Here is a 27,646-nt window from a genome sequence, read left to right on the forward strand (position 1 = left end):
CGATCCTGCGTGATCCATTCATTTACAAAGGTAGAATAATTGCACTGATCTCCAAAGCCAAGAAGGATGGTCAGTGAATGCTCGCTGATGCTTTTGTTGATGGCAAAGTTTGCTGAGGCTCAGGTATTGAGCTTTAATGAAAGGAGAGGTGTCACATGAAGAATGCGGGCTGGTCGGGGCAGAGCTGGATGTGAGTATGGCTGAAAGGCAGCACTGCTCTGCCAAAGCTTTTGCTGCATCAGTTGATGACATAACGTGAAAAAGATCCTGGGGTTTAAACTTTGATAGAGGGGTTGGTAAAGCAGAAATTGCCCTGGTAAGGCAGAAATTGGGGTAAAGGAAACAGTTAGTTGTACTCTAGAAGTCTCTAGTAGCATCCCAGCATAAATCCCTCTCTTCCCGTAGCTGCAGTCTCATTTGATGGTGCAGTTCCCTCCCATCTAATGCCGCTAATTAGTCCCAGCTAACGCTGAGTCTGGTCAAAGGAATAGTCCTATTTATCAGTTTCTTTTTAATGTTGACTCTCAGCTGGCATCTTCCCATAAGGCCAAGGATCAAGAGAGCGCTGTAAGCAATAAAGGAAGACAAACATCTGATTGGAACCACTGCATTTTTTTTTTATTTCATACTATAAATAGAATTCCCCTCTATTTCCCGTTCCCGTACACAAGTAAGTGAGACGTGTAGCTGCATGTAACTCTATTCGATAAGATACCAGCACAAATGGCTCTCAACCACGAGGTAAGCTAACTGTGTTTCGAAGGCACTCTGCGTTTGGTTACAGTTGCATGCTTTACACCAGCATCTTGTGTTCGGCACTGCTGCCGGCTCTTCACATACTTCTTGGTGAACTCTATGGTATAGGAATGCTCCTCCTGGATCTAGGGCTGACACCATCAAATTACTGTGCTTCATTTCACTCTTGCCCAGCAGCATCAGCACGCCGGTGAGCAAAAAGGTCGGGTGTTCATGTGATGGTACCAAGGTGAGGTGCACATCACGCCTTTTGCTTACAGAGCCGGTTTTCTCCAAGGATAATCCCATCGTTTGGTTGCCCACAGTCAAACTGTGAGGCTTACCAACATGGAGCTGATGTACCCAGCTCTCGCTGGTCAGCCCAGAATCATTTTGACCCTCAGTCTCCTAACATCTGCTTTATTTATTTGTTTTCTGCCTTTGTGGCTTACATGTTGAAGAAACTGTGGGTTTGACTGAGTCTTTTGGACTTCAGGTACTTTGCTTGTTTTTGGCTTGTCATCTTGTTTGTTGAGTGGTTGGGTAGGGCTGAAGAGGGAGCGAAGGTTTAGTTGTAGGCTTGACAAAGGTGTTTTCCACTACTGGCGGTGCTTTTCCGCAGCGTATGACAGCAAGCAGTGCGGCTTCATAGCGCGGCTGGACAGAGGCTCTAGCATTTTGGAAGATGCAAAGGAGGGCGAGGATTTGCAGTGATCTGGTAGTCTTAACAAGTGGTGCAGCTCTGACTTGCTGCCTTTAAGAGAAGGTTCTAAAGTGGAGCGAGCACTGGGTAGTTACTTCCAGACACCAAGACCGCCAGCTCCTGGATTGACATCTGCTTGTTGAGGTAACTGTTGTACTGGGCCGTGCTTAGTCTGCCGCTTTTCAGCGCATCTTCGATTGAGAACTCTCTGCCTGATTTCCTGTCGAGGATCACGGATGATTCCCCATTGGGCCCCTTGATTGAGATCTCTTCCCAGTCGCATTCCTGACTCTTCAGCTTGACAAACAGGCTCCATTCAATGAGGCCAAGCACATGAGCTTCCTCTGGAGACATCTCCTTGCCTGTGTCTGGATCGATGACCACAATGGAGCGCCTCAGGTGGTTCTCTCTTTGTTCCCTCTTGATTGCCACCGTCTTGAGGCGGTTCTGGAGCTGCTCGATCTCTGCATCTTTTTCTTTAGATAACTGCTTCAGATCATCTAACTCTCTTTCCAGAGCTTGGAATCTGGAGTCTAGGTTTATTCCACTGTCCATGTGGGTCATGTTTCTCAAATCCCGAGCTTCTGTTGCTGTGAGTTCAATCTCTGACTGCAGCCTCCTTGTTTCCATCAGCAGGTTCTGTTTCTCAAGGTGTAATTTGTGGTTTTCTTCTCTCAGTAAGTCTAGTTCCTTCGATGACTTAGAGTTGTTGAATTCCACCTCAGACAGCCTGGTTTCAAGCCTATTGATGTCCGCATCTAGCTCCCTCTTGCGCCTGCTCTCCTCTTCCAGGTTGCTCTTCAGCTTCTGAATCTCATACTCCGTGTCTCCTTTGTCCACTTGGACGCTCTCTGAAAAGACAACTTTCTCTTTGACCTCCATTTTCTCCAATGAAAGAAGCTTCTTTCTCAAGGCTTCCAGTTCAGTTTGCAGGACTTGTCTCCGGTGTTTTTCTTCTTCCAGTTCCAGCTTGAGAAGGGAGTGCTCCTTCTCTTGCTGGGGATCTTGCTGAAGGATCACTTTCTGTTTCACTGTTACTCGTTCTGTCGTTTCCCTCTCTTGTTCTTCTAACTCATTCAACCTAATCCTCAGCCTCTGCACTTCCAGTTCCGCCTCTCTGCGGGCCTGTCTCTCTTTCTCCAGTTCTTCCAATTGTCGCTCCAGCTCAGACCGCCTCCTCTGCAGCCTGCGCAGTTCTTCACGGAGGGAATCTATCTGCTTCAGCTCGCTCTCAATGCTCTGCGAGAAGGAGTTCACTTCTGCTTTCAAGGCAGGATCTTGCTCGTACTTCACCACTTCTTGCTGGACCACTTTCTCCTTCACCTGGGAAAGTTCCTCCTCCTTTTGTCTTACTTTCTCTTCTTGGAGGAGCCGCTCCCTCTCCAGGTCAACGTGCTTCATTTGTTCCTCCGCCAGCTGCACTCTCAGAGATTCCACCTCCTCTCTCGTCTTCGGGTCCTCCCGGAACTGCAGAATTTCTTGAACAACTTCCTTTGTGTGCACTTGAGGCTTGGTATCCTTCAAAGCTTGTATCTCTTGTTTCAGCTGGTAGATCTCGAGGTCAGCTCTTTCAATTGCTGCTGTCCTCTCTATGATTTCCTCACGGAGCCGCTGTAGCTCCTTTTCAGTTTCTGGATCATTCTTGTACTTAATGACCTCCTTAATGACTTCTTTGACTTCTACCAGCGGCTCTCTGTTCCGCAGAGCAGCCAGTTCATTCTGACAGCTCTTCAACTGTTCGTCACCACCCCGGTATCTCCTCTCCTGCTCTACCAGCTCCAACCGAAGGTTGGCAACTTCATTTTCAGCCTTAGGATCCGGCCGCACGATCTCCCTCACCTTCTCCTGGACAACCACCTTGGTGTTCTCTTCCTCCAGCAGCTGGATCTTCCTGAGCAGCTCGGCCTTCTCCCTCTCGTTGGAACGCCCCTTGGATTTCTCATCCTCGTACTGGCGCCGAAGCTCATTCACCTCCCTCTCGATGGCCACGTCTTTCTCCACCTTCAGCACCTCCTTGACAGTAATCTTGCCCTCAGCAATGGCCCGTTCCTTCTCGAGACGTTTGAGCTTCTCCTGGAGGAAGCTGAGCTCTTCCTCGTGCTTCTGCCTCAGGGCACTCTCCCTCTCCTTGTTCTCTTGCAACATTCGGAATTCCATCTCCAGCTGGGGATCGTTCTGCAGCTTCAGCACCTCCTTCTCTGTTACCTTCTCCTGCTCTTTGTTCTTCTCGCTGGACAGCACAGCGATTTGTTGGCGTAAAAGATTGACCTCGTTTTCCCTGGTTCCTTCCTGCCTCCTGAGCTCTTCCAATTCTTCTTTGAGCCTCAGGATTTCTTCAGCTTGAGCCTTATCTTGCTCAATGCGCAGCACCTCTTTCACTATATACTCCTGCCCTCCTTCCTTCTTCTCATGCTCCAAAACACGCAGCCTGACTTTAAGGGCCTCCAGCTCATCCTGCAGCACCTGGTTCTTGCGCTGCTCTTCAGCCAGGCTTTGCTGCAGTTTGTGGAAGCTCTCCTCCAGCTGCGGGTCCGGTACTTTCTTCACCAGTTCCTTCTTTACCACGGTTTCTTGAGGCTTCTGGTTTTGCAGGTGGACAATGTTGTTCTGGATGGCTTGGATCTCAGCTTCTAACTGTTGCCGACGCTGAGTCTCATCCTCAAGCTCTTTCTTCAACTTCCAGACTTCTTCTACAGGCCTTACAGATTTTTTGGTCTGGATGAAGTCTTGTGTCACCTGAGCCTCTGGCTGCTGTTGTCGAAAAAAAGCGTGTAGTTAAGCACCAAGTAAGCTCGTTCACTCCTGCGACAGTACTGCAGGAGGATGCTGATCTGGGTTAATGGAGGCTGCCTATTGCAAACACTAAACAGGGCAGATTTGCAGATGGGTGTTTCTTGAACTGCTCTGTGGATTCCTGGCCTGGAAATCGCTCTCAGTGATACCTGTTATGGTCCCAACAAAGCTTTAAGCTCTGACAGATGCACATTCTGGTATGGGCTAGGCATAAAGGAAGTGTTAAAAATAGCACAGAGCTTCTAAGGATGATCAGGAACTGGAAAACATGGAGAGCTTGGGCCTCATCCCAGGCAGACCACTTCATTGAGGTGTCTGCTGATTGATGGCTTTAGGGGCATGAAATGCCAGCTATATTCATTTCCAGTTCAGCTTGTAATAGTAAAGGCACACGTGTGTGTGTGTGATTCTCATATTCTCTCAGATTCACACTGCCACAGCCTGTTGCAGCTGCATCAAGCTGCCTGCCTGCAGCACACATAGATCTAAGCCAAGAGCTTGAGCTTGCACCGAGCTGACCCTCAGGAGCCACACAGCACAGCCAAGCCCTGAGCCTCTGTGTGTGGGAGATGGCTTACCTGCCTCAGGAGGCTCTGAGCAAATTCCAGGTTCTGCAGCCTCTGCCTGTTCACAGCATTCACTTCGGTGAACTTGGCTGCCAGAATGGCTTCCTAGGAGATAAAAGAGTGTTCAGCAAAGGTGGTGGGACCAGGGATCGTCCCTGGTCTTGGCCAGTGTCAAGTGGCTGGTGGCCTGCTCTCTCCACAAGCACTTCTATCCAGGATGCTGACCATGAAATGCTTGTTTGCATAACCCCCGTTGGTCCCACAGGCTGTGAGCTGCTGTAGCTCTCCGTAGGGTACCTCTTGCTTACCTCCTCTTTCACTTTTGCAGCTGGAGATTGCAGCCTGGGCTTCTTGCTCATGTACCCATTGCGCCCGTTCTCAAGGTCGAGGATGGACCGCAGCTTCTCAGCTTCCAGCTCGTAGTCCTGTGGGAAGAAGTTCCCAGGAGGAAGGGGTGAGATTCCTGCATCACCCCCCCCAAACTCCATCTCTCTTGACTTCTTCCCTTTGGCCACATTTTGGGCAAGCTGCTGAGGCTGGTGTGGGACCTGTGGGTCACCCTGCAGGCTCTTGGGCACGTTCTGCCTGTCCTACAGTCTGGTGACCACAGCAGTATGACCAGACTCACCAGTCACCTCACCAATGCTGGCCATGGAGTAGAAAACTCCTTTCCCAAGCAGGAAATCCTGGCTAATTGCCATGTGATGTCCATGTTGGAACAGACATCACCTGGGTCCAGCTCCTCAGCTGTTTAAGCAAGCACACTAGGCTTCCTAGTTCTTCAACAGACAGCTCTCAATAGAATGTGAAGAGTTTTCCTGCTGGCAGAATTGCAGCCCTTACCTTTACTGCCTGCTGGTACTGCTGAGCTGTGGCAGAGACCTTTTGCACCTCCTGTTCTTTACTTGCGATGTCACCAAGGAGCGCCTGGGACAAACAAAGATGCATTCAGAGGGAATGCAGAAGCCCAAAGACTTCATTCACCTTTTGGGAGGGTTGCCACTGAAGTTACAACACTGAGAATTGCAACCTCCTAGCACTGCCCTGCTATTTACAAACATGTCACAGGTAAGAGTGTGGGACCTTATAGTGTAAAAATAAAGCTGCTAAGCCTGTATGTTTTCCCATGTTATGCGCAGGAGCTGTTTGACTCCATTAATCATCTCTTTGTGGTCCTCTTCCCCTCCCTCAAGCAGCCCAGGGCTCTCAGAAAGAATTACCGCTTGGTTCTTCAGCTTCACTTCCACTTGCTGGATGTTGTCTGTCTCCTGCGGCTCATAGTTGGGTATGTTGCAAAGGAACTGGTTGATTTTGTCATAGTTTGTGCGGTAGTTGGAATAGGCGCTCTTTGCTTTCTGCAGGGTCTGCGTTCTGTAGGGGAAATGGACTCAATGTCAGCACAGTCTCAGTTGTTGTCTTCTTCAAACACCTCTTTGTTCGTCCCTGTTTTCCCTTCCCTGCTCCCCAAAGACACAGATTTGAGCTGGAGTTGTTCTCCATCCCCCTCCCTGCAGGTGCTCTTCTGCAGGAATCACTGCCACCTGGTTGGTGTGAAAGCAAGAGGAAATCGCAGGAGAAATGAGTCACAGGGAAATGGCAGGGAGAATGTGGAGGATGCTGAATGCTGGGTGGAGCCTGCAGTGGGATAAGAAGGCACAAGATGTGCTGTGATCCAGGCAGAGGCAGGTGTGGGTGGATGACAGCTCATATGCTCTTATCTCACCTACTGCTGGTGCAGCCACTTGCCAAAGTCCCCATCTCTGTTGCAAGAACATTTAATCCCAGAGGCTGCCCAGACCTACCCAGCCAGCGCGTGCCAGGAACATCTATCGCCTCCTCCTTGGCACAGCCTGGAATCCATTCTGCAACTGCCCATTCCTAGACAGCATTACACCTCTTCTGCTTTCAGAGTGGTTCCTGCCCTACTGTAAACATCCCAGGCTGGTCCAGTTCCAGCTAGATGCTGTCCTAGAGCCTCACCTGTGGTCAATCTGCTTGCTGAGGTTGTTGAAGCGCTGGTTGAGCTTGTAGAGCTCAGCTTCCTGCCGCTCGATGTCAGGACAGTGCTCTTGGAACTTGCTGGCCAGGGTGTTGGAGCAGGTCTTTGTCCTCAGCAAGTTCTGTTCTGCCTCATTAAGCAAGAACCTTTTGGATTGGAGCTCAGAGCCCATGGCCTGTGGAAAAAGGAGGGAGAGATTCTTCAGGGCCGCACATGTACCAGGTTTTTGTCACCACCAATTTGTGTTCAGGGCTTGGGGCAGCAACTGCTACAGCTCCTGGGAAGCAGTTCTGTGTGTGAGACACATCAATAGGGTAGAAAACAGGCTGCAGCAAACACTCACCAGCAGCTCTTCTTTCTTACGGTCTATCACCCGCAAGTCCTCTGGCACAGTGTCATCTGTGACCAGTTTGTTCTCATATGAAGACAGCAGGTCTCGGCCTTGCTGGAGGCTCTTCTCCAGGTGTGTGGCCACCTCAACTCTGTACGGATGCAAGGGGAAGGATGTTGAATCATAGAACCATTAAGGTTATCAAAGGTCTCTAAGACCATCAAGTCCAACCACCAGCCCATCACCACCAACCCTGTCTGCTTCTGCTGGGCTTGTGCCATGACTTACTTCTCCTGGGCAGCACTGAGCAGCTGAACCACACGGTCATACTTCTTGTTGGTGTTCTCCACCTTGTTCTTTACCAACGTAGCGCTGCCAGTGTTGGGCACGGACTCAATGAAGGCCTCGCAGTCCTGGATCTTCCTCATTTTCTCTGGTTCGATGCGACGGACTTCATTGGTTATATTCTGCGGTAGGAAAAAACCTTTGCAGCAACTGAACCTTGTGGCTATGGGGAAGAACAGCTGACCTGTAGCTGTCTGGTGTGAGAGGGGAGGGCAGGGCTGAGGTGTGTGCTTGGTGGCAGGTGCCTTTCAGCCCTAAAGGGAACAAGAAGATATTTTCTCCATCCAGGCTCATATCCAGCTCTGTTGGAGCAGGCTAGATAGCCCTCAGCAAGGAAGCTCCGGCTCTGTTGGAAACATGCTGAGCTCATCTGGACCACTGGGCTCTGCAGCCTGAAGGCTGACTTCTCTCCTGGACATCAAAGTGCTGCAGACAGCTGGAGCAATTTGCTCTCACTTGTGGTAGCACTTGGATTTTGACACAGCCCTCAGCAGGTAACGTAGCCAGGAGGTGGATTTCCTCCTGGAACGAGGGAGGTTTGTGGCACAGAGCCTGAATTAATTAGGGGTCAGAAGGAGAGGAAGGGAGCAAAGTGTTGCAGCACCGGAGCCTAGTGGAGCAGATGCTGAGTTGTGCACAAGGAGAAGTTGTGCCTTGGACTGCAAGTGTTGGTATCTTTGTTTGGTCACTATGTGGTGGTGGCACTGCCCTGTGCCCTCATGCCCCTGGGAGCACCGACAGCATCCAGAACATCAAGAACCACTCTGAAGACCTCTTGGAAGGACCCCAGCTTTGGAAGCAGGGTCCCTGTGTTGCACAATGTGCCTGCTCCTATAGCCCCGTACCTTCAGGTCCTTGGAGCGCTCAGTGCTGTCCTGCACAGCCCGACTCTGCTCCAGCGGCGGACGGAGGTTTGCTGTTATTGCTTTCTCCAACTTGTCCAGGTCACTGTGTACTTTCTCCAACCCTGCCAGAAGCTGGCGGCCCTGAACTGATGCAGCATCTGGGGAAGGAGAATGGGGCAGGTTAGAGTCAGCTCAGTCCCACCACTGAGCATGAAACCTCATCCTCCTCTGCTCTTTGCCTGCTGTAACCACAACCTGTTTGTTCCAACACTGTGCCCCAGGACTCTTAGGAGATAAGAAGCTGTCAGTGATGTCCTCTCACTCCAACAAAGCAGCAGCCCAGCTCTTTGGCCACCAGCAAGAATCAAAGGCACTGTGTCTCAGGTACTGGTGTGTGCCCAGGGCAATAGTGGTGTCCCCATCCATGCAGTGTTTGAGATGTATGGGTGTAGCACAAAGGGATGTGGTTTGGTGTGGGACTTTTTGGCTGATGGTTGGACTTGGTGATCTCAAAAAGCTTAAGCAACCTGGACCATTCCATGATTTTGATTCCAGGTGGTGCTATGTTCCACCATTATCTCCTGGGTACGAGGACAGAAGTGGCGCAGGATTGCATGGTTGTTGGTGGAGGGGACAAAGCAGAGGCATCCCTGAGCTCAAGGCACTACTACAGTGTAGGGGAAAGGGCTGCCCTGGCAGAGCTGTACCTCCAATGCTGTCGGCCTTCAGCCCCTCGTAGCGCTGCTGGAGGACATTCTTGCAGTTGGAGGTTTTCTCCTTCACAGCTACGTAGCTATCAGCAATCCTACAGAAGGGAAAGCATGGAGATGAGGTAAGAACTGCCCCTCCAGCACTCATCTGGGCTGTAAAAACTGGGAGAAGCCCAGCTGGGAGGTTCTCAGCACCCTCATCCACATTCATTAGTGGGCACAGCAGAGTCTTCCTCTGTGTGGTGCAGCAGGAGAGGTGCTTCATCCTGTGAGTGCTTCCCAGTGAGTGGGAGCACTCCCCTCACTTAAAGACCCCCCCAGAGGAGGGGGATCTGACTGGAGGGGTGGCACTGGGAGGGTTGGGCGCTGTGGTCCTGCACTTACTGGTCTGCCAGTGCTATTGCCTCTGCATCTGGAGGGGGGATCATGAAGCAGACACCCGGGGCACTGATGGCACCTCCAGCACCGTCCATCACTTCCCAGATGTCTCCACTGTTCTTCTGCAGGGTGTAGTGGGCTCCTCGGGTTATCTGGCCCTGGAGATGGGAACCAACAGCAGCAGGTCAGGCTGTGTCCCTTGCACTTATGGGCTCACTCCCCACAGCCCCCAGCCTCTTCAGAGGCTGTGCTTTGCCTGTCACCCTGTCCCCAGTGCTGGTGTCACCTCTGTCCCTTGCATTCACCCCGGGGCCATTACCTGCTCGCCCTCATACTCGCATAGAGCCTCCACAGGGATGGGTTGTGGTGGTGGCAGCCGACGGTACCGCAGGGGCAGGACATGCTGGCTGCGTTCCTGCAGCGACTGCACAACAGCATCGTACTTCTCCAGGGCCTTCTCTTGGTCCTAGCATGGGGAATGAGCAAAGAAACGTGGGATGGAGGGAGAGGGGATGTGCTCCTGTGCCCCCAAAGCTGGGAAGAGCTTATACTGATTGACAGAGCCTTCAGCTTCCTTTGCTTTTTGGATGGCTTTTTGGGTCCTGCTCTGCAGCCACTGGGATCCTGCACTGAGTGCTCCCACGTCCTACAGCCAGCTCCTACAGCCAGGCTGAGGGGGGGGGGGTCTCTGTGCCTGGTGCTGGGATAGCCCTGCTCCCAGCAATTAGCTCCAATAAGCACTTTACAAAGCTCTGTGTGGGTTGTTCTATTTGTGTCCAGGCAGGTGGGTGTCCTACAATGGTCACTGGGGTGGGGAGTAGAAGGGCACCCATTGGGCAGAGCTTTTGCTGCACCAAGCAGTGCTGCATCATGTTGAGGACACAGCCAGGCCCCAGCACAGCTCGCTCCACTGCCTCCTCCAGCAGCAGGTCTAATTATACTCCTACCCTTTATGAGCACCAACTCAATGGGAGAACAAATAAAAACCAGCCCGGTGAGCAATTACGTTGCTGTGGGAGAGGCAATCCCTAGCTCAAGGCAGAGGAAGAGCCAGGTGGAGGGAGGCAGCAGCATGGCCAGTGAGCAGGGCTGGTGCCCACCCCTATGGGGACTGCACCATGGTGCCATGGAGGTGCTCTGGATCCCCTGATCCTCCATCTACCACTACTCACATCCAGCTCCCTGAGGAGCGACTCCAGCTGGTATCTGTCCTTGAACTCTGGGCTGTACTTTTGGTCCAGGTCCGTATCGACTCTCTTCAAGAGCTGCTGGGCATCTTTTGCATCTTTCTGAAACTGCAGAAAAGCAGAATCTCTCACCAGGGGATCCCTGCAGCAGGAACAGCCCCTGCGAGGTGCCGTGGGTGAGACACATAGACAAGGATGAGAAACTGCTATTTGCAAGAGCAGAGCCAGGGAAAGTCAGCTGGGGGAGAGAGAAGGAAGGCAGCTTTTCTCCTGCAGGGTTGTTCAATCCACGTTTCCCAGTGCTCCCCAACTTTGACTGGGGTTTCACGTGGGCAGCATCACGCCACGTGCTCCTCCCTGCTGCCAACGAGGAGGAGCAGGCAGAGTTTGGCCCTTCCCCACGCAATCCACCCCATGGGCAGTTATTTGGGCAGGTACCAGGGGAAGCACGGAGGGGCTGGGCACCCTGCTTCCCCCTTTGGCAGGAGCCTCATCACGTCCTCAACACGCCCAGGCTGTGGGAGAGGAATCCGGCCCGACCTGCTCCCTGCTCAGCCTCCCAGGCTGCCAGATGCAATTTATCAGGCAGACATCTGTCTGCAGCGCTCAGCTGGGCTGTGCAGCTCCATGCAGGCTCCCTGCAGCCAGCACAGCACTGCAGGTGCGGTTTTTCCCACTCACAACTGTGCTGCTTTGGTGGGAAGCTCCCATTGCCTGATGTGAGGCTTCCCTGGGGGCTTTTCTGGGGGTTGAGGTGGTGAATAAGTTGCAAAGAGGCGGCAGGAGCCTCTGTGAGTCCCAGCAGAGCAGGGTTCTCTGCTGTGCATGAGGGTGCTGACACCGAGCAGTGGTGCTGGTGCATGGAGGAGGTGATTTTTAGGGGCACAAAAGTGATTTGAGGGATAGAACCTCTCTCTTCCAGGACAGGCTATGAGCTGGGGCTGTGCGGCATGAACAGAGGGCTGCAGGGAGAGCTGAGAGAGGCCCTTTGGTATCTAAAGGGGGACTCTAGGATAGAGGGGGACAGAGGTCTTTAGCAGGGACTGCGGTGACAGGACAAGGGGTAATGGTTTCAAACTAAAAGAGGGGAGTTCAGATTAGAAGTCTGTTACAATATGGGCAGTAAGGCACTGCACAGGCTGCCCAGGGGGACAGCGGTGCCCCATCCCTGCAGACCCCCAAGCTCAGGCTGGGAGGGCTCTGAGCACTGATGGAGCTGTGGGTGTCCCTGTTCATTGCAGGGGTGGGACCAGGTGGTATTTAAGGGTCCCTGCTTCAGTTCCTAAGGCCCAGCCCCAGCAGTCTGGTACCTTGTGGAAGTCCTCCATGAACTTGAGGTGACTCTCCTCGCAGATCAGGAAGTTGAGATACTCCTTCCAGTCGGCGTGGACCGCCTCGATGTGTGCCTGTAATGCAATGCTGTGTCAACACCTGGGGGGGATGGCAGCCTGAGCTGGCCCCAACCTGCAGCACCCATCCTGAGCAGTGCCGAAAGTGGGGCTGGGAGATGGGGAAGGGCTGTGGGTTCTGCCCAGAGCAGAGGAGCCTGAGGGGCAGCCTTGGGGCAGCTGCAGCTCCCCATGGTGGGGGATGAGCACAGCACCGATGCTCACCTCTATGGCGTTCTTCCCAGGATGGTTCTGGGCCAGCAGCTGGTCTCCATCTGCGTGCAGCTTGTTGATGGCCTCCTCCTTCTCCTCCAGCTTCCGATGGATGAAGTTCTAGATTGAGGGAAGCAAGCTGCTGACCCCCACACAAACAGAAGGGGATACCCAAAGCACTGTGTTCCCTCACTGTGGCTTTTGTTTTCCTTTCCTTGCAGATGTTGCTGAAGATGGGATTCTTGCCAAGCTAATGCTGAGATAAGGGTGAGGAGAGGCAGCAACCTGCCAGCTTTCCTCTTGGCTTTATTTCTAGCACAAGATAAAGTTGTTCAGCCTGGAGAAGGTCCTGAGAGACCTTAGAGAAGCCTTCCAGAGCCCAAGGGAGATACAGAAAAGCTGGGGAGGGACTCTTTACCAGCAAGTGTAGGTAGTAACATGGCAAGGGGGAACAGTTTTAGACTAAAAGAGGAGATTTAATTAGTTAGGAGGAAATTCTTCACTCATAGGGTGGCTCTGCTGCCCAGAGAGCTGTGGGTGCCCCATCCTTGGAGGTGTCCCTGCTCTATGAGAGGTGTCCCTGCCTGCAGCAGCTCAGAACCATCACACTGTAAGTTCCCTTCCAACCCCAAACCATTCAGTGGTTGTGTAATTCATGTTTCCATTCTATCACCTGTAGACCTCCAAGTGTTTAATGATGGGAAACTGAGGCAGAAGGGACCGGTGTGATCGTGCACCCACCTCATACTGGCGGCGCCGGCTGGGGTAGTCCAGGTTGTGGTCGCTCCAGTCATAGTGCGTGCGGTCCTTTGCCTGCTGATCCAGCCAGTAGAGCTTGTTGGTGCAGCGCTGCATGTAGTCCTGCAGCGAGTTCAGGTCCTGCTGCCTCTGCTGCGAGCCGGCCTGGCAGGGAGAGAGGGAGAGCTCAGCCCCGTGCTCCTCTCCCTACCCCACCCCAGCCCCGCACTCCATAGGTCTCTTACCAGCAGCTTCTGGTACTTGGCTTGGAGGTCACCCATGTATTCCTGGGAATAGGAGAAGAAAGGTGGTTGGGGAGGGGGGTGTTAGCAGAGTGGAAGTTTGAATGGGGCTGAATAGGGCTTTTGTGGGGTTGGGTTCCTCGTGGAGCTGGAGGTGATGTGGGATGCTCAGCTCCAAAGCCAACAGTGGGTCTGGGCACTCACCCAGCCCAAGCCAGGCTTGGGAGCTGCCTGCATTCCCTCTGGGCATGAAGCCCCTGTTCCAGCGGGATATGGGGCAGAAGTGCTGACCTTGTTGCCTTCCTTGGTGATGTGTGGGCCGATGGCCATGACTTCATTGTGGAAGATGTTGTGCTCTTCAACTTGGCTGTTGACCAGCGGCAGATCGGTCCCGAAGCCCTTGCCACACAACGCATCCTACAGCACATGAGATACGGGGTCAGCAGCAGGGAAATGGGATGCAGCAGCCAGGACCTGGGTGGCTCCTTCTGGTCACTGGAGCTGGGTGTGGAGCTGGGCTGAGGCAGGCTCTGGGGCTGTTGCTAAGGGACACAGAGGCTCTAATGGGCTGTGCAGCACCATGATAAGGGGGATCTGAGAATTTGAGATTGAAGCTGATGCAGCAGGGATCCCCTATGCATGCAGAGAATGGGGGTGGTTACTGAGGGCACCTGGCAGTGGCCATCCCATAACTGCAGGGTGGTTACTGAGAACCCAGCAGCATGTAGATAGAGGATGAGAATCAAGGGGCACATGTTGGAGCAGAACTGACAGCTGGGTGTCAGGGAAGCCTTAGCACTGTTCAGGCACCATATAGAGAGGGAAGAGAGCATGGTCTCCACCCTTGGATGCAGAGCAGCAGAGGTTTGCACAGGCTCACCCAGGAGACTCTCCTCTCTCAGCCCAGGTGTCCCCATTGAGGCACAGTGCCCAGGCAGCAGCACTGCTGTCCCCTCGGTACCTGTTTCTCCTCGATCACTGTGCACCAGTTGACCTGGGGCTCAATGTGCTGCAGGGGGAAGTTGTAGATCTGTTCATGTTTCACACGTAGGTTTGCCACTCGCTCCTTCAGCTGCCGGATGCTGTAGGAAGGGAAGGATGAGGTGAGGTGCAGGATGTGGGTACAGAGCAGCCCAGCCATTAGCAACAGCTGCAGTTGTCCCCTCCCTGCCCCCTTGTGATGCCCTCGGGGACCTCAGCCGTGCCACTGAGCAATGGGCTGGGCAGCAGAGGGCAGAGGCTGCCAAGCACCAAGGCTGCTCTGTATATCATCTAGCTCAGGGCAGGGGGAAGATATTGCCCCACAGTGCAGAGCTTGATTTGGGGCTGTTGGTGGGTGACATGCTCAATTGCTGCCTATGGGTTGTGCATGGGGGGCTCTGAGCTGAACCCACAAAGAAGGCCATCCCCTCCCACGGTACTCACTCCTCAGTGATCATGTCCCCCTGGGGGTGCTTCATGTGCCTGGCGACGGCTGCATCCCCATCCAGCACATAGAGCAGCTTGTCCGACTCCGTCAGCTTCTGAGCTGTCAGCTCCTTGTACTGTGCTAGCTGGCATGCCTTGATCTTGTGCAAGTCCTGGGTGGGCAAAGAGCAGGGAGAAATGATCACAAAGGGCAAAAACCACCATCCACGATGGCGTGCCTCAGAGTGGGAGCCAGATGAGCTCCTCCCTCTGCATTGCTCCTGTGCAACAGTGATGGGCAGGCTGGCTAGAGGACAATGTGGTCCCTTTCCCATCCCCTGAAGCACAGGCATGCACGGGGCCACAGCTTGTACTCACATTCTGCATTCGGGAGTCAGTCTCCACGATGTTCTTCTCCACTTGGTCAGCATTTTTCTGCAGGCGCTCGATGAGCTCGGTCAGCTCTTTGCTGGAGATGCTGGGGAGGGAGAAGAGGGAGAGGAGCTCATCACGCTGCAGGTACCCGTGCAGAGAGGCCACATCCCAGGGGGGCTCCTTTTGGCATGCCATAGCCCCACCACATGGCTGGGGGCCAGCTGAGCCCGCCAGGCCTTGCAGCTGTGTGTGACTCACTGCTGCCTTTCTAACACTTTCCAAAACACGCAGCCGTGCTGCCAACATGGGGGTGGTGGCCGGGGCTTCACGATGGGAGTGATGCCACACGTGGGCCCTGGGCTCAGGGCAGGAGTTCTGCTCACACCCTGCCTCCCTCTGGACATACCAGCTCTGCAGGGAGGTGTGCACCATTTAGAGCAAATAAAAGGCAATGGGATGGCACACACTGCATCTGTGCCTGTGCACTCTGGCTCCTGCCAGGCAGGAATCCTCCTTCCCTTCTCTATGTGCTCAGGGTACAAGCCTCTTTGCTGGCTGTTTGCAGGGCTGGCCGTCTGCTTTACTTCATATCAGTAAGGAATTGCATGGGGTCAGCCAGACGTTCCCAGCGGGGACAGCTGAGCTGCAGCCAATGCTTCCATTAATGCCCAGAACACCCTGTGCCACAGCTCCTGCATCGCCATGGTTAGTTTAAACATCTCATCTCCTCTATCGCTTTGGCTGCACTGTGCTGATGGGATTTAAGCACCAACACCACCACGCTCCCACGTGCTTCATGCTCCCAAATACTTGAAGGGCCCAGAGCTGGTCCTGCCATGAGGGCTGAACCTTGGCTCACTCTAATCCCAATCATTTACCCAGTGGAGATAACGAGCCTTAATGATCTCATCACGTGGAAGCAGAATTAATTGTTATACGGCGCGTGGAAAGGCTGATCCCCGTTAGAGCTGCTGCTCGATGTGCCCTGTGTCTCCTACACAAGCTGTGGACCACAGTCCAGGTGGGAGCAGCGTTATATGGTGAGTTGCAGCATCATGGCTTCAATGGGGAAATCACAGCCATCCCCTACTGGGGATGCAGGCATCCACCTCAAGCCCTGCCCCATACACCTGCAGCAGATCCCACTTCCCCAAGAGGTTCCAGCACAGCAGGGCAGGCTGTGCACTGAGTTTTCTTTATATAGGTGTTATCATCAGGTGGGCACAGAGTGGGGTGGTGGCTGTGTCCATCAGTGACCTGCAGGGCTGAGCATCCTGCTGCCCTGCCTGCCTGCCCCATGCTGGCAATGGGGCTCTGTGCTGCCCAGCCACATCCTGGGGTTGAATCTATGGGGATCTGCAGCACGGATGGAAATGGCAGCCCAAAAGACAGAAGAAGTTTGGAGCTTGTTGAGTTTTGGTTTTGACTGTGATGTAGAAGCTTCCAGATTGTACAGGGGAAATAAAATTCAGCTTGGGATCCACAGCGATGCCGCATTTCAGATGGAGCCCAGATAGAGACGGCTTTGTTTGAAAAGGGGGGAAAAAGAAAAAGAACAAGAAAAAAATCCCTGGAAAAACAGGCTTTGTCATTGCTGAAGAACTCGAACATTTCCAAGGAGTTTTCTGATCACGAAGGAAAAAATGGTAATGTTCGTGACAAGCTGTGTTTGACAATGGCTCTGTTTCTGTTCTGCAGTGCAGGACGGGGCTGATTCCAGCACGAGGGGAGGGTTTGCTCTGGCTTTTCCCAGCTGGGGAGCAGGGAGGAGGCAGCTGCTCCGTGCTTGACCGGTTGTTGCTCAAAGCTTTGGAGCCGCTCTCTGCTCTTCAGGGAGAGGAGATGCTTTTGCCCTGGCTCACCGTGCTTGGGAGAGCTCCAGCTTTGCTGAGAGCTGGCAGCTGCCTCTCGGGCGTTCCCCAGAAGAGCCCCAAGATGCTGCAGGGCATGTGAGCATCCACAGCAGGAGGGTCCCCCCTCTTCCCAGCTTCTCAGAACAACACGGTGATGCTCAAGAGATGGTGTCAAAGGGAACTGAGTTCCAAACCGACCTTCTGCCTGGACCTCCCCAGCCTGGCAGCACCTCCAGCCTGGCAAACCCCCACACTGTGCCCTGAGCAAAGGCTGTGAACCAGCTCAACTCTCTGACTGGTGCCAGAATTTGAACCTTGCAATGATGTGACCCCTCTGTTTTCTTCTCTCTTCCTATCAGCCCATGTCTTTGCTGATAACACTCCTTGCAGCAAACGCCCCAGAGGTGTGTGTGTGTGGGATGAGGGCAGGACTGCAGCGGTGCACAGTCCCTGGGACCTCTCCAAATGTTCTCCTTTTCAAACGAGGAGGAGATTTCACCCACACCCCTAAAACAAGGGAGTGCTCACACAGAGCAGAGCACACCCCCTGTGAACAGGACCTATAGATCAGGTGCCATTCTGCATCCCTGCTCTCTTAGGAAGCTGCAACCACCCTATGCACAGCAGCGTCTCTGTGCCATACAACAGCACTGCTGGTGTGGGATGGGGGCAGAGCAGAGAGGGCTACATCCAGCATACCTTCCATTTGGGGGAGGCCAAACTCTGGCTCCAAAGTCTCAGCACACATTGGGCCATAGCTGGCCAGCAGGCTGTCATGCTCAGCCCGCCTTGTTTCAGTGCTGTTTATCTTCCCCTGTATTAATGGTGATATGTTATTGTAATGTGCATGGAAATTAAAGTGAAAATAGGGCAGGCGATGGCGAGGCTCGCTGCGCTATAAATACAGAGCAGGGCCCTGACTCACCGGTTGTCTATTCAGTCCTGCTGACTCCAGCCCTGCAAAACAGCCTCTGGAAATGGGTACCAGCCCCACAACCAGGTCCCCCCCACCCCTGAGCCTTAAGTTCCAGTCCCAGAGGCCGGGCCAGGCAGGTGCTGCGTGGTGGGGAGAAACCCACCTCCTGTTTTTGGGATATGGGAAAGGGAATGGGGGAGGATCTGAGATGTTCCCCTATATGATATGGCTGCTCTGCCTTCCTGGGATGTGGGACCTCTGGCACCACTGTGTGGTTGGCACTGGGCTCTTCTTAAAAATAAACCGAATAAGATAAACACACTCATGCTGCACCGCCAGCAATGCCTCTCCTGGCACACCCAGCCCTGGCAGCCGGGCTGGAGCTTTCTCAAGGCTCCCATGGCCCGTGTGCCCTTATCCCTACTCTCTTTTAGGAGGAATGGAGAGGGAATAGGGACATCCTACCACATGGACCCCATACAATTGTGCACCAGGAAGGCAAAGTCACGGAGCACTGCCTGCCAATGGAAATGCCAGAGGATGGGTGCTCAGAGCTGGCTGGCAGGGATGTTCTCCAGGGGCAACGGGTGCTGCTGAGGCTGGTACATCAAGGTCCCACCATGTCATGTGCATCCCAAATCCTCTTCAGGATTTAACACAGGAACAGGGGGAGCAGCTCCTGGCCGGGCTGTGACCCACTGCAGGACGTGACCTGCTGCTCCATAGGCAGCCTGGGCAGCGATCTCCTCCCTCCACAACACTCCTGGGCACAGCTCCAGCACAACCTCGAGCTCGCCAAACCATGACTGGGTTGGTGCCATGCCACCGTGCTGCTGCCAAGCCTCGGTCACCGCGGCACCCTGGCACTGAGCACCTTCAACACGGCATCGCCGCCTCCCCAAAGTGCTCCACAAAGGCTGGAGGAGCCCCCACCGTGTTGAGACCCCAATTCCTGCTTACAACCTGGTGCTGGGCTGATGTTAGCAGCGCTGCTCAGTCCCTCCCGTGCTGGCTGGGAGCCTGGCACTGCCCAGAGCGCAGGACGGGGCGGCTGCCTGCTGTCTCCCTCTGCCTTCTCCTATGAGTGGTTCGACCGGTCGGACGCCGGCGTCCCCATCCTGATGGCAGGGAAGTTTCCCCACAGTGGGAGTGTTCCCTGTGTTTGCAGCTGTTTGTAAACTCCAACGCAGGAATGAACAAATTGGGGCTAATGGGCACAGCCCCCTCTTGGCTGTGTCTAAAGAGGGAGGGGTGGGGGGCGAGGGGGAAGAGGGGGGTGCAGCACCGCGGTCCTGGCACAAACCAGCCTAAAAATAAGCCTGGTTTGCAGCCTCCCAAGTACCGTGGCCCCACAACAGGGTGTTGGCACCTTCCTTCAGCAACGGGACCACTGGGAATGGGGCTGGTGGGGGGCTCAGGGCCATCCCATCTTCTCTTGCCAGCCCTCCTGAAGGCAAGGGGTGTCTGACCCCAAAAAGGGGGAGCCCAGCAGCACCTGAGCCCGGACTGAGGCAGCAGCATCCCCTCCTGCGGGCTCCTCCTTAACGCAGAGACCAACAAGGAAGAAACCTAAACCTCTCCCAGCATTGAGCACGTCGGGGATGCAACCCCTCAGCCCACAGCACGCAGCACTGAGCGCGGCCGTACCTCCTCGGAGGGTGATTCCCCATTGATTTCCATTTTAACTGCGTCTGTCTGACAGGCAGCTTGACTGCTGCTCTTGTTTTATAAGCAAGACAACTGAAGCACTCTGTCGCACCAATAAAGTTGAGGAAAAATAAAACAACAAAAAAGAGAGAATAGAGGGAATCATCGATCCTTAGAAAGCACTAACAAAGGTTGAAGACTTTCTGCCCCAAACTTCTGCTCTGGGATCTCACCTGGCACTCACAGGGACAGTGAAGGCACCTGCCCGGTCCCGTCTGAGCAATGAGTGCCATGCCATGCCCTGGGGATGGCACCGGGGGCTGCTCTCACCTGGGGGTGCCTGAACTTTGGGACACCGAGGGAATCTGGCAGTGTCCGCACACAGAGGCACCCCAACGTGGGGGTGCTTATGCCATGGGGTTGCCCACATCCTGGGGTGCTCGGGGCGGCCCCACAAGCTGCAGCACCGGCTGGGACCCCCGGCAGAATCCACCCGGGTCTGGGCGCTGAGCTCTCGGTACCGCAGCGGTAGCACTCACCTCTTCTTCTGCGCCGACGGGCTGTATTTCCCCTTGTTGCGCTTCCTGAAGAGCGAGTGCATCGCGTCCCCGGCCGCCGCCCGCTCTTCTCCTGCTCTTCCCCCGCTGCCGCCGGGATCCCTCTGAGCCGGGAACGGCGACGGCGGGGCCGGGCCCAGGGAGGGAGGCGGGGACGGGGCTGCGGCTGCCTCTGCCCTCCCGGGGAGCGGGGCCGGGGCTGGGAGGAGAAGGGAGGAGCCCGGAGGGGGATCCCCGCTGCTCCTGTGCTGCTGAGAGGACGGGAGGGGGGAATCCGGGGTGAGGGGAGGGGGATCGCAGCCCACTGTGTGCACTAGGAGGGGGCACCTCCCGTAGACCCGTCCGTGGCTGCGAGCACCTCCAGGGATGGGCACACACAGCTCTGCACAGCAATGGCAGCGCCTCACCGCCCTCTGGGTGAAGAATTTCCTCCTCACGTCCAACTTAAACATCCCGTCTTTTAGTTTAAAACCGTTCACCCTTGTCCTACCATTGCACCCCCTGGAGTCTCTTCCCATTTTACTGTGCCTTTAGACTGCTGCACCCCCTGCCCCTCCCCAGCTCCCCGGACCCCAGCCTCCCCAAGGCTCAGTGCCTGCAGCTCAGCCATTCCTATAGCAGAGATTGTCCCCCTCTGCTCCACCATCGGGAGCTCCCACCTGCAGCGCTGCATCCAGGCCTGGGGCCCAGCAGAGGAAGGGTGGGACCAGGGGCCAGTGGAGGGCACATGGATGCTCAGAAGTTGGAACATTTCTGCTATGGAGACAGTCTGAGGGAGCTGGGGGTGTAAAGCCTGGAGAAGAGAGGGTTCTGGGGAGACCTCACTGCAGCCATTCAGTTCTTAAACGAGGTTATAAACTGGAAGGGAAGAGCTTTTTACATGGTCTCATATTGACAGGACAAGGAGGAATGGCTTTAAGCTAAAAGAGGGGAAATTTAGGTCAGATGTTAGGGGGAAAATCTTCACCCAGAGATCAGTGAGGTGCTGGCTTTGCTGGTCAGAGCTGGGGTTGCCCATCCCTGGAGGTGCCCATGGCCATGAATGGAGTCCTGGGCAGCTGGTTTGATGTCTGCTCTATGGGTCAGTCAGTAACCCTGCCCACTGCAGAGGGTTGGAACTGGGTCATCTCTGAGATTCCTTCCAACCTGTGCCAGTGTGCAATTCTTTGTCCCTTGTGGCCTCCTCCAACCCTGCTCCAACTGCTCCATGTTCCTGTGCTGCACACAGTGCTGCAGATGGGGGCTCAGGGAGTGGAGCAGAGGGGACCATCCCCTCCCTGCCCTGCTGGCCACACTCCTTTGGGTGGCCCAGGTCACTACACTGCCTGTTTATACCTCCAACCAAGTCCTTCTGCAAAGGGCTTCTCATCACCTGGTTTGTATGGGTTGTCCAACCCAAGTGTTCCCTTGCACTTGGCCACGTTGAACCCTATGAAGTTCCTACATGCTCAGCACTCCACTCCGTCCAAGTCCCTCTGGAAACATCCCTTCCCTCCTGCTTATGACTGTACCCTGGTGGGGTACTGACTGGGAAGTCCCCAAAGAGCTGCAACCCAGGCAGAGCAGGGAGCAGCCAAAACGCCCCTGCTTCCCTCTCCACTGCAAAGCACCACCATGTGCTGCTGTATTTAGGGATGCTGACCCCAGGGTGCCCACTGGCCTTGGGCACGTCCTTCGCCTATTGCCACCAGGCTGTGCCCACACAGCAGGCAGGAAGGCAGCGGGACGTCTGCCCCCAGCCCTCCGTCACCTAAGAGGTTTTGCTCACCCACCCGCCAGCGCACAGCAGTCAGCAATTAGGAGCAGCTCTGGCATTTTGATCCTGGGATTTTGTGCCCATATGGGATTAAAGGCCTGAATACGTGATTGTAGCCTCCCCACCAGCCCCAAATCCTCTGCTGATTTTCTTTCTGGGGGCACGTCAGTGCATGGCTGTGACCTATTGATCCTGATCCCCCGCTTGCGTTGCACTGCTCCGTGGGGCCACTCGCTCCCCGCAGCGGGGACAGCTCACAGCCTCCATCCGTCCTCCGGAGCACAACTGGACCCAGGTGGGACCCACATCACCCAGCTGGGCTGCAGGTGCCATTGGAGGCAGCACAAGGCAAGTGTATGTGTGTGGGGATGGGGCGTAATGGGGGGGCAGGCAGGTAATACCCGAAACCATGGGATGTGGGCTTTGTTGGGCTGCAGGGCCTTGTGATGAGAGTGTGGGATCCCTGCATAGCGGGGACACTGCTGGCTGAGTGTGGGTGACAGTGCTGTGTCCTGCCTCCTCCCCAGTACTCACCAGGTTCTGCCAGTGCCCTACAGCTCATCCAAAGGCTTGGGCCACCTCTGTGCCTGCTCCCATATCCACTATCCCCTGCCCTGCTCCATTCCAAGTTGGAGGGGGGTGTGAGGGGGGGAGAGGAGAGCAAGACCTAATTGAGTTCCTTGTGTGTAACCACGTGAAGCTCTGCATGCCTCTGTTTGCTCTAAGAGCTCTCGTGCTTTCATACTCCTGCTATCTCACAGCAGCGCATTCCTGGGCACACAGGGAGTGGACTCTCCCAGCTCTGCCAGCCACAAACCCCTCTAAGCTCAGCACAGTGAGGGGTTTCCGAGCAGCTGCTTTTGCCCACTGGAGGGTTTTTACATGGCAGCTCCTTGCAGTTCCGCAGCCTTAATCCTCCTAATCTCCCCACATCTTTCCCGTGGCTCATTTTGGTGCTTGGATGCCTTTGAAATCCATAAAATTGCAGCTGCTCACTGAAATGTGGAGCGGTGAGACACCCCACTAAAGTGGGGAACTGTGGTTTGTGCCGACTGCCCGGGTGTTCTGCCTGTATGTTGCTTGGGATCAGAGGAGCTGCACAAAGCTCAGCTTTGGGTTACACTGTGCCATGGGGACAGGCTCCCAGCCCCATTCTGTGCCCACACTGCTGAGCTGCACATGAGAGCTGTGCTCTGGGGATGTCAGCAGCCTTAGCACTCAGTTTTTGGTCCCTCGCACCAAGTTCTGCCCATGGGGATGCACAGAGCGTAATCCCTCAGGCCTGGAATGCCCCTGTGCCCACTGATTGCAGGGTCCAGCTTGCCTCCAAGCTGTGCTGGATGCAGCACGGGATGCCCACATTGAGGTTTCCTCCCTCCAAGCTGCATTCACTCATCAAAACAAGGGCTTTTATTTTTCACACGATCCCTTCTGCAGCTTTGCCCATGCAGTGACTCCCACTGCCTGCCCAGCTCAGCAGCAGGTGGGGATAGGGGATCCATGCCAATGCTCAGGTGCTGCTCTGTTCCTATGGGTCAAAATCCCAGCACTGTGAAGCTCATTCTGGGGTTGGGGCTCTGTCCCCTGTGGTGCTGGAGCACCCATGGGGCCCCTCCATGTAGGAAGCACTCGGTTGGAGGCAGCGATGTGGCAATATTGACTTAACCGGGGTGAGCAGCTCTTGAGCCACCGCTGCGGGAGGGGAGCGGGAGCGGAGCACGTTTTATGCAACGCGATTGCATTTTCTTGGCAAGCCCTTCTCCGGAGCTGCTCCCACGCCCAGCCGAGCCCTCACTGCTCCACCCTGCACCGTGCCCAGCACAGGCAGCCCAGGGTGTGGGGTGGGTGCTTGCCCCCCAGAATGGGGCTTGGTGGGGACATAGGGGGCTTCTGGGTGCTGCTGTCTGGTCCCCTGCTGGCACTTTAGTGCCACCGAGGCCCACTGCATCCCACTATGTGCCAAGGCATCCCACTGCATCCCATCCCTTCAGTCTCATCCCACCCCATCCCATCCCACCTCATCCTACCCCACCCCATCCCACTCAATTTCAACACATCCCACCTCACTTTCCCTCTCAACCACATCCTGGGTTAATTCAGGAAGGTTTTGGGTCTCAGTGGTTCATGTCAGTAGGGAAACATTGTGGCAGTGCTTTTCCCCATGATCCTTCTGGACAAGCACAGCTCCAGCACATCCCTTGGGCATTCCAGGGACCCACTCCCCCCATGGAGATGCTCAGCCCCCAGTGTTTCCCCATGCAGAGTTTGCTCTGAGGCTGAAGGGTTTCTCTCTGAGTGTGGGCCAGAACATTTGGAAGTATCTTCCAAAAGCTGAGACACGCAGTGAAACAAAACAAACAAATCAGTTCAGCCCAAAGCTCACTGATTTTCAGGGTGGAAATATTGACAGCTGTGCTCGGAGCCACTCGTGTCCGTTTGGGGCTGCAGGGAGTTTCCATGCAGGGTTGTAGGGCACGGGGACATCTCAGCAGTGCTGCTTCCTCCTGCAGCCCCCACCCGGGCAGGAATGCAGCCCAGCCCGTTCCAAGCTGGCCCCGAAACCTCAGCCCCATTGGAGGTGGCTTTTGCTCTGGAATCACCCCATGGTCCATCTGCCCCATCTGCAATGGGGCTCAAGGATGTAGTGCTGGAGAAATGAATGCAGGGATTTGTCCACCTGCAAGAAGCAAAGGAAACACAGCAAAGGAAACACAGCAAAGGGAACACAGCAAGTGAGCTGCTCCAGAGCCAAGTCATGCTCCTGTTCCAGCAGCGTGGGGATTTGGGGGGGTGGAAAGTGGCCTTTCTGCTGCTTGGTTTGAGTCAAAGTGTCACTACGAGTGTTAAATATTGAACAAACATGGATCAAAAGTGAGCACTATCAGCCAAGAAATACAAAGCAGCGTGTGTGGCTGCAGCTCTGACTCATTTGGCTTGGAAATGAAGCAGGGAGTAAATTAAATTCAGCTCTTCCTCACCATCTCAGTACGGAGCAGGGGATACACGTTGTCACATGGGATGGTGGCAATTACAATGACAGGCACTGAACGACCACTGAGGAGGGCTCAGGGACATCCATGCTGTGCTTGGCATGGGGAGATCAGGGGGCTGGTGAGTCCTGGTCCCTGCAGGTGGATGGTGGTGTCCCCTCTGCATGGGGCCACAGCCCTGGACCTGGGACTGAGCGTTCAGGAGATGCTGAAAGGTCACACAGCTCCCGACCCGTGATGTAAAGGCAGTGAATTTCCGGGGTGTCATGTTTGCATCTGCATAAATATGTGCACGGGGTGCACCCAGAGCAGCTGCCTCCGATGGGCGAGGGAGATAATGTGCAGCTTCCGCCACTGAGGACAGGGCAGGGCAGGCAGCACCCTGCAGCTCCCCAGCACCGTATGGGGGTCTGTGCATGGAATGCACCCTGGGGCACCCCCTGGGCTCTCTGTGAGGATGGAGGTGGAAGTGCTGCCCAAAGACACCGGTTGCCTTATGATCCAGAGCAGAATCTCGCTGCCCTCGAAGTCCCCACTCAGTGTCACCCGTCCCAGGGTGGTGACAACACCCTTAGCAATCCCAATGGGTGAGTAGGGGAGAGCAGCCCAGCCCCGAGCAGCCACGGCACCCCAACACTATGAGTGCTGTCAGTAAACCCTGCTGCCATCGCCCATCCCAGCTGTAGGAACCTGTCCTGGGGAGCACACCCAGCACTGCCCGGCCCCGAATTGCACCAGCCCTGGGAGTGGCTGCTGGGGAGGTTGGGGACCTTGAGGTGCCCTGGTGGTGGCGTGGGTGTCCCATGGCTGGAGGGTGCCCGATGCCCCCTGTGCTGCTCTGTCAGCTTGGTGCCCATCTGCCTGCCCTCTGCATGCTGTGCTAGGTTCAGATCAAAGCCCAGCGTGGCTGTATGGCAGCACAGGGACTGTCCCCAGGATGTCCCTGCCAGCCCCAGGGGGCTGTACCCAGCATGTCCCTGCTGGCACAGCTGGAGACGCTTTGCAGAGAGATGGGCAGACTGGAAAATCCCAGAGCTGCCATGTTGGCTTTGGCAGTGAGCAGCCAGAAGAGAATAATTTACATTTCTTGGGGATTTTTGTTCACCAAAGCCTTCTTCTTCTACCCTCTGCCTGTCACACCTGGGGAGCAGAGGGAGCAGGGCAGCACAGCCAGAACCAGAGGACACCATGTCACTTTGGGGATACAGCACCAGTGCCAGCTGTGATGCCTCTCACCCAGAATCTTTGGAGCCACTTTGTCCATGGGCGTAAAGCTGAGCACCCCACAGATATCCAGGCCATGGGGATGCACAGTGACAGAACTCCCGTGGTGACAGCTGTGAGGGCAGAGGTTGTGCCTCTCCAGGACACTGTCACCGAGCCAGGAGCTGTCAGGCAGAAGGTTTTTGGCTCAGGCACATCCTGCACAGTCACTGCAAAGCAATGCTGAGCGTGCCAAGCCTTTAATTCTCAGTCTTCTTCTGGGGCTGCCTCGATAGTGCCCGAGAGCAGCGCCCGTGGGCTGTCCCTGGGGGTGTGGGTGCATCCACGAGACCGACTGATGCGTTTCCCAACTATAGGACTCACCCTGATCCCCAGCCCTGGGCTGTGCCTTCCCTGCTGCAGGGAGACAAGTCGGATTCCTGCACACTTACCAGGCTCAGCTGGGGGGGGGGGGGGGAATCACGCAACAGTTGTGCCCCAAATAATGTAGATGTGTTTACTTTTCTTTTTTGGCAGTGGCTGGGAAGGAGGTGATGGGTGCACGCGTCTGCAGCCCGGCCCTAATGCAGCTCGGCAACGCCTACAATCGGCTTTAAATAGTTCGATGTGCTGAGCACCGTGTGAAAGCCCGTGTGCTGGCTGAGTAATTATAATTGTGAGCAGCCAGGTGTGCTGTGAGGGGGGAACTGAGCTCCGGGATTTGCTGTTGGAGGCCCTGGCTGCCCACCTTGCACTCCTGCTGCACACAGAGTGGTCAGTGGGCTGTGCCATGCTGTGCCAAGCAATGCCACGCCACACCAAGCCATGCCAAATCGTGACATGCTATGCCAAACCATGCCAAAGCATTCCATGTCATTGCAAACTATGCCATGTCATGCCAAATCATGCCATGCCATGCCAAACAATGGCACACCATGCCATACTGTGCTATGCTATGCTGTGCTGTGCCATGCCCTGTTGGTTCATGCTGTGCCATGCTATGCTGGTCCACGCAGTACAACACAATGCTGTGCCATGCCTTACTGTACCATGCCATGCTGTTCTCATGCCATGCTGTGCCATGCTGTGCCATGTTGGTCCATGCTGTGCTGTACCATGCTGTGCCATGCCATTCTGTGCCATGCCATGTTGGTCCATGCTGTGCCATGCCATTCTGTGCCATGCCATGTTGGTCCATGCTGTGCCATGCCATTCTGTGCCATGCCATGTTGGTCCATGCTGTGCCATGCCATTCTGTGCCATGCCATGTTGGTCCATGCCGTGCCATTGCAAGCAGCTCTCATGCCACACTGTGCCAAGCTGTTCTGTGCTCCATGATTTCATGCCCTGCTGTACCACACTGTTTCTTTATGCCCTGCCCTGCTGTGCCACGCATGCTACTCCACGCCACGCCGTGCGGTACCACTGAACAGCGAGTATTTAGCAAGGGGGAGCCGGCAGAGGGGCGATCACATGTTCGCCCGCATGGGATTAGATGTGGCCGGTGGCGGCTGGGAGCCGAGCCCAGCGCCTGGTGTCGGGCGCTGCGAGCCCATGGCCCCGGGCAACCGGGCACAACCGCTGTAGGGCCCCGGATGATGTCCTACCTGCAGCCCCCTGGCCGGGACACGGAACGCTTCGATGGGCTTTCCCTTATTTACTGGTAAGCGGGATGGGATGCTGCCGCGTAGGGAACAGAGCTGCGCCCGGAGACCCGCGTCGCGTCTTAGGGAGCGGCGCTAAACCCACGGAGGGATGTGATGCGCTCA

At 55.2% G+C, this 27,646-nt stretch overlaps 2 protein-coding genes across 3 annotated transcripts in view; one reads left to right on the forward strand and one right to left on the reverse strand.

Moving 5' to 3' along the window:
• Window positions 1-596: 596 nt before the first annotated feature.
• PPL (periplakin) lies at window positions 597-20,326 on the reverse strand. Its single transcript, XM_015877169.3, has 22 exons — window positions 19,911-20,326; window positions 14,959-15,058; window positions 14,599-14,753; window positions 14,135-14,255; window positions 13,465-13,590; window positions 13,177-13,218; window positions 12,935-13,096; window positions 12,206-12,313; window positions 11,903-11,998; window positions 10,578-10,700; window positions 9,725-9,871; window positions 9,412-9,563; window positions 9,025-9,122; window positions 8,318-8,475; window positions 7,416-7,594; window positions 7,140-7,278; window positions 6,778-6,971; window positions 6,018-6,168; window positions 5,641-5,724; window positions 5,106-5,222; window positions 4,810-4,902; window positions 597-4,189 (listed from the first exon to the last, which is right to left on the reverse strand). Exons 1-22 carry the CDS (start codon window positions 19,970-19,972, stop codon window positions 1,505-1,507), a joined length of 5,292 nt encoding a protein of 1,763 aa, XP_015732655.2. The 5' UTR covers window positions 19,973-20,326; the 3' UTR covers window positions 597-1,504.
• A 7,013-nt stretch (window positions 20,327-27,339) lies between these two features.
• LOC107320997 (syntaxin-binding protein 4-like) overlaps window positions 27,340-27,646 on the forward strand; it is a 32,420-nt gene continuing 32,113 nt past the window's right edge. Inside the window, exon 1 of one of the 2 annotated variants that reach the window (XR_014934109.1) lies at window positions 27,340-27,540. Coding sequence is in view for 1 of the 2 variants with exons in the window: in XM_015877454.3 (XP_015732940.2) it covers window positions 27,473-27,540 (68 nt within the window). In the remaining variant the exon portion in view is untranslated. The remainder of the gene's footprint in view (window positions 27,541-27,646) is intronic. The other variant, XM_015877454.3, reaches the window with a different exon arrangement.

This window comes from Coturnix japonica, chromosome 13, assembly GCF_054131305.1.
Source record: "Coturnix japonica strain WE chromosome 13, WE-NBRP24, whole genome shotgun sequence".
NCBI classification, from domain to species: Eukaryota; Metazoa; Chordata; class Aves; order Galliformes; family Phasianidae; genus Coturnix; species Coturnix japonica.

Coding starts and splice junctions, on each gene's coding strand:
- PPL (XM_015877169.3), bottom strand. CDS start 19,972: ATGCACTCGCTCTTCAGGAAGCGCAACAAGGGGAAATACAGCCCGTCG. Junction 14,754..14,958: donor CTGACTCCCGAATGCAGAAT/GTGAGTACAAGC, acceptor TTGCCCACCCAG/GACTTGCACAAGATCAAGGC. Junction 10,701..11,902: donor TCATGGAGGACTTCCACAAG/GTACCAGACTGC, acceptor GCTTTTCTGCAG/TTTCAGAAAGATGCAAAAGA.